Source organism: Eupeodes corollae, chromosome 3, assembly GCF_945859685.1.
Source record: "Eupeodes corollae chromosome 3, idEupCoro1.1, whole genome shotgun sequence".
In the NCBI taxonomy this organism is placed as follows: Eukaryota; Metazoa; Arthropoda; class Insecta; order Diptera; family Syrphidae; genus Eupeodes; species Eupeodes corollae.
Window position 1 is genome coordinate 133,129,594 of NC_079149.1, and position 6,001 is coordinate 133,135,594.

Genomic DNA, 6,001 nt, shown 5'->3' on the forward strand with positions numbered 1-6,001 from the left:
AAACCACTTAAGACTCTTGCCTGGCTGCTGCCATTCCTTACCAATCTGAATATACCATTTTTGTATTTTTATGTTGGCACAACATGCTGGAACCAAGAAACAGCCATATTGTTTTTCTATATTTTTCGGACGAGAAGACATCACCGGCACATACATTCAGACGGATACAAAATTGATGAATATTTTAAGTTGTACAATAAAACGAAAATTTAAGCCAATTAAAATAAAATAAAGTTTGTTTGAGCTTAAATTGCGTAATAGTTTAATTTCATGACAAAATCTTAAATTTTCTGGCGATAAAGTTTCCAACTCGTGTCCGTGTGCCATGTCTTCGTCGCAACAAGAAGAAGCTCATCAAGACAATCCTGCGCAAGAACTCAATGATCAGCCGCAGCAGCAACACCAGCAGGCATTGAATGAGCAGCAGCAGCAAACAGAAGTGCTTAATGAACAGCAGCAGTCCAATCAAAAGGGATTCCAAAATCGACATCGAGATGCGAGATGCAAAATTTGTGGACAACGCTACAACGACCAGATGGTTCTGTGCGATGGGGTATGTAAAAAATGGTATCATTTAGATTGCGTAGATATAAGTAGTAGTCGGGCAGAGGAATTATTTAAGTGGTTTTGTGACGATTGCTCAGTTATTCACATGAGAAAAATTGATGCACTGCACCAAAAAATTATTCTCCAAATCAAAGAAGTTGAGCGTAATGTTATGTATAAAAAGCGTCAGACAACAATTGACAGCTCATATAAAAAATGGTTAGGTATGAAAAATGGGTATATAAAATTAATAGGTGTGTATGAAGACAGTGAGGGGAATCCGCTTCCAGAACCGAGGTTACAACTGAATGAGGCAAGAGAGGGAAGTGAAGCCGGCAGACGATCGAACTCGTCCATTAACAGCCGGTCGTCACAACGAAGCCTACGTTTTAATCTCTTGCAACAACAAAGGGACCTCCTAAAGGAACAACGCGATAACTTGCGAAAAGATGAAGAGCTTATTAAACGTCAAGAGGAACTTTTTAATGAGCTATCAGACGAGGTGAGTGATGAAGAAGTTGACGGCGATTGTGAGTCAGGCGATCAACAACGAGGTCGAACCGTGATCGCTTCAGCAGTTCCAGCATTCAAACCATCCGCTGTCAAAGTAGCAGATTCAGCTTTCAAACCAACAGCATCTACCTTCAAGCCATCAGCTCCAGCGTTCATACCACAGCAACCGTTCACTTCGATGACTCCAGCATTCACTTCCACAATCCCAGCGTTCACCTCGATGACTCCAGCGTTCACCTCGATGACTCCAGCGTTCACCTCGATGACTCCAGCGTTCACTTCAGTGACAACAGCGTTCGCTTCAGCAGTTCCATCGTTCACCTCAGCGAATCCAGCGCTCACATCAGCTTTCACACCAGCTCCACTGTCGTCAACAACGTATTTCAACTCACCACAACTAGACTCGAGGCAACTAGCTGCAAGAAAAATTTATAAAGAGCTTCCAACATTCACGGGTAGCCCAGAAGAATGGCCACTCTTCAAGCGCATGTATGAGCAATCAACTCAAGCATGCGGATTCAGCGTAGAAGAAAATCTAATGCGCTTCCAAAGGGCCCTGAAAGGGAGAGCACGTGAATTAGTTTCGAGCCAATTAGTTGAGCCGTCATGTGTGCCGCAAATAATGATTTGTTTGCAGATGGCCTTCGGGCAACCAAATATTATTTTGCAGAATCAAATTGACAATATAAGTAGACTTCCTACAGTCAAAGCTGAGAAGTTAGAGTCTATCGTTGAATTTTCAACGGCTGTAACGAATCTCAATGCAGTGATGAAGGCCTCAAATCTTGAAGGGCAATATGACAACCCGTTACTTCTTAAGGAGCTTTTAAAGAAACTCACCAATGATATGAAGATGAGGTGGGCTACATATTCTTTGGAGAGCCAAACACGGGGTGTATTGGCGTTCGGCACCTGGCTACAACTGGAAACGCAGAAAGTTTTTGAAGTATTAACAAGTTCCGATATGACTTGGCCATTGTTCAATTCTGCCATCAAAAGAGACACAGGGCGAAATGATAGGACGATTAAAGAGGCTAGAGTCAACGTTCACGTTCAAACCAAGCAAACTGCAGAATGTTTAGTATGTGGTAAAAAGTGCAAAAGCATTGAGTGCTGTGAAGAATTCAAAGAAATGAACTCTTTAGCAAGATGGGAGAAGGTGAAAGAACTGAAACTCTGTCGTCAGTGTTTGACCGTCCATACAATGAAGTATCCATTTGTATGTAAGAAGGCGGTCAGATGTGACGTTTCTGGTTGCAAAAGAAGACACCACCCATTGATGCACCAAGTCGTCGATGGTATCGTAAACCCTCCTATTGTAGTTACTTCTCAAAATAGCCATACTAATGAATGTGATTGTTTCCAATTTCAATACATCCCAGTGACCTTACGACACGGCAACAAGAAGGTAACAACTATGGCCTTTCTAGATGGTGGATCTAGTGGAACTAGAATCGAAGACAGTGTAGCCAATCAATTGGGTCTTACCGGTCCCAAAGTTATTTTGCATCTTAAATGGACAGCAAATGTCCGTCGGCAAGAGGAATCTAAAAAGGTCTCAATGTTCATATCTGGGGCTTACAATGGCGCAAAGGAGTACGCAATTCCCGTGGCACACACCATTCAAGAGCTTAACTTACCAAGGCAGACTCTCAACTATGAAGAATTAGCAAGCAAGCATCCTCACCTTCGTGGCCTTCCAGTAACTTCATACTTTGGAGAACAACCAAGAATTATGATTGGAATGAGTGACTGGCATCTCGCTCTTCCAAGTAAAACCAGAATAGCTGGCCAAAATGATCCTGTGGCCACCAAGAACAAATTGGGATGGTCTGTGTTTGGATCGCGGAGCTCGTCCCAAAGCCAAAGTATAAATTATCATATTCAAGAATATGCCGAAAAAGATGATGAGAATCTAAGCGAGATGATGAGATATTTCTTCGCAGTGGATAGCCTGGGTGTGAAGATACCTTTTTATGAAGCCACGTCCAAAGATGAACGCAGAGCTAAGGACATCATGGAGAAGACAGCTATGTTTAATGGGGAACGATTTGAGATCGGACTGCTTTGGCGATACGATGATCCTGTGCTACCAGATAGTATGCCCATGGCCAAACTCAGGCAGCTAGCACTCGATCGAAAACTCAAAAAATCTCCATCATTAAGAAACAGTATGAATCAACAAATGGAAAGCTATATGAAGAGAGGTTATGTCCGAAAGTTATCACCCAAAGAGTTAAACGAAGAACATAAGCGGATCTGGTATCTGCCACTCTTCCCTGTATCCAATCCCAATAAACCCGAAAAAGTAAGGGTAGTCTGGGATGCAGCAGCTAAAGTTAATGGAGTGTGTCTCAATTCGTTTTTAGGAAAGGGGCCTGATCAACTTCCCTCACTTTTCGGTATTCTGCTAAGGTTTAGACAGAATGCTGTGGCCATCAGTGGAGACATAGAAGAGATGTTCCACCAGATAGAGATTTCACCCGAGGATCGACATGCCTGTAGATTTTTATGGGATGATGGTACTGGCGTAGCAGTATACATCACACAAGTCATGACGTTTGGCGCGTCTTGTTCCCCAAGCTGCGCTCAATTTGTGAAAAATAAAAACGCTGAAAGATTTATTGAAGAACACCCTCGAGCCGTAGAAGCAATTATCAATAATCATTACGTCGACGATTTACTGGACAGTGTTAATACTTCAGAGGAAGCAATAACCCTTGCTAAGGATGTAAAGATGATTCACTCGGCTGGTGGGTTTCACATTCGAAAATGGAAGTCCAACTCAAGAGAAGTGACGGCTGCGATGAACGAAATTACGTCAACGCCCGATAATCGAATCGATCTTGATAAAGAACCAATGTACTCCACTGAGAAAGTTCTTGGAATGTGGTGGGATACCGAGAGTGACTCGTTTACCTTCTCCTTAAAGTTTAACAAAGGAAACCAGGAAGTCCTCAAGGGTGCCATAAAACCAACCAAGCGGGAGATGCTAAGAATCATGATGTCGATCTTCGATCCTCTGGGTTTAATTGGCCATTTTACGAGTTATTTGAAAGTTTTGATGCAAGATGTATGGCGGTCCAGAGTTAGTTGGGACGACGAGATCTTAGACGAACATCAAGAAGACTGGCTACGCTGGTTACGTGAACTACAGAAAGTTCAATCTGTTTTCATCCCAAGATGTTATGCAGCTGGGATAGTATGGGAAATTTCCGAGACTCAGCTCCACGTATTCGTTGATGCCAGTAAGAATTGCAGTGCTGCAGTAGCATATCTAAGAGTCCAATCAGGTGAAAGGATTATGTGCTCACTTTTCGGTTCAAAAACGAAGGTAGCACCTATTAAACTCATGTCAATACCGAGGTTGGAACTCGTAGCAGCAGTCATAGGAGCCAGATTCGCCGATAGCATTCGTCAATCACTCTCTATTCATCTCAACAAGATTGTACTGTGGTCAGATTCTGCAACTGTTTTGAGTTGGTTGAGCTCCGATGCCAAATCAGTAAAAGGCCAATTTGTAGCGTTCAGAATAGCGGAGATCCAAGAAATCACAAACATTGCTGATTGGAGTTACGTGCCGTCCGAAATGAACCCAGCAGATGATGCAACGAAGTGGAAGAAAGGGCCTTCACTAGATATGAATGATCGTTGGATGCAGGGTCCACAATTTCTGTACATGAAGGAGGAAGACTGGCCATATACATCCCGAGAAAACTATCATGCTATTTCCGAAGTAGTGTCAGTAATCCCAACAAGTAAATTTGAAAGCTGGGGCAAGTTGCTGAGGGTCACAGCATATGTTTGCCGCTACATGGACGCATTACGTGGTATAAAAAGAGAAAACCTAGCTTTGTCTTCGGAAGAATTCCAACGAGCAGAGCGTGTCGTCTACAGGCATATTCAAGCAGAATCGTTATCTTCGGAATTGGAATTCGCTTCATCACCGAGAAACGTTGCAAGGAAGACAGCCCAGTGTTCGAGTATCATACTCTCAATGAAACCCTATTTAGACGAAAACGGAGTAATGAGATCCATGAGTCGAATTGATAATGCAAAGTGGCTGAACATATACACAAGACGTCCAGTAATACTTCCCGACAATAATCGAGCAACAAGACTCTTAATACGTCATTATCACGAGAAATTTCGGCATATCAACCACGAATCTGTCGTGAACGAAGTAAGAAAGAAATATTTTATTCCCAAACTATGACAGCTGCTGAAACGCGTGAGGAAACACTGTTTTCGGTGTAAGATGAATGTAGCCAAGGCCACCCCTCCTGAAATGGCAATTTTACCAGAAGTTCGAGTATCAGCATTTACACCACCCTTTTCGTATACTGCAGTTGATTACGGTGGTCCATTTGACATTGTCCATGGTCGCAAGATTGAGAAGAGGTGGATTTGCCTTTTCACGTGTCTGGTAACCAGAGCAATCCATATTGAAATTGCCTACACCTGTAGTACGGACTCATTCATCCTTTGTTATAGAAATTTTTTATGTCGAAGAGGGACCGTTAGAAAGATGTTCAGCGATCGTGGAACAAATTTCATTGGAGCGGAAAAATTACTTAAGACAACCTTAAAACAAATCAACCATCAATGCATTGCGAATCAGTTTGTAACCTCGGAACTGGAGTGGCACTTTAACCCCCCTGCCTCCCCACATATGAATGGATGCTGTGAGAGACTCATAAAATCAGTTAAGATAGCCCTATACGCGGTAAGCAATGTTAACCGTTACAAACCTAATGATGAGCTTTTCCGTAGCTTTTTAATGGAAGTCGAGGACATGATAAATTCCCGCCCGCTTACATACTTACCCATTGATAGTGAACAGTCGGAAGCCCTAACTCCCAACCATTTTCTTCGACAGTTACCTGGAGGAATGGTTCCATTGGGAGAATTTAGTGATGATGCCAAGTTACTCAAGACTAAC

At 42.7% G+C, this 6,001-nt stretch overlaps 1 protein-coding gene across 1 annotated transcript; it reads left to right on the plus strand.

The window, feature by feature from the left end:
- Nucleotides 1–325: 325 nt before the first annotated feature.
- On the plus strand, nucleotides 326–5,275 carry LOC129950814 (uncharacterized). Its single transcript, XM_056062733.1, has one exon. It carries the CDS (start codon nucleotides 326–328, stop codon nucleotides 5,273–5,275), a length of 4,950 nt encoding a protein of 1,649 aa, XP_055918708.1.
- Nucleotides 5,276–6,001: the final 726 nt, after the last annotated feature.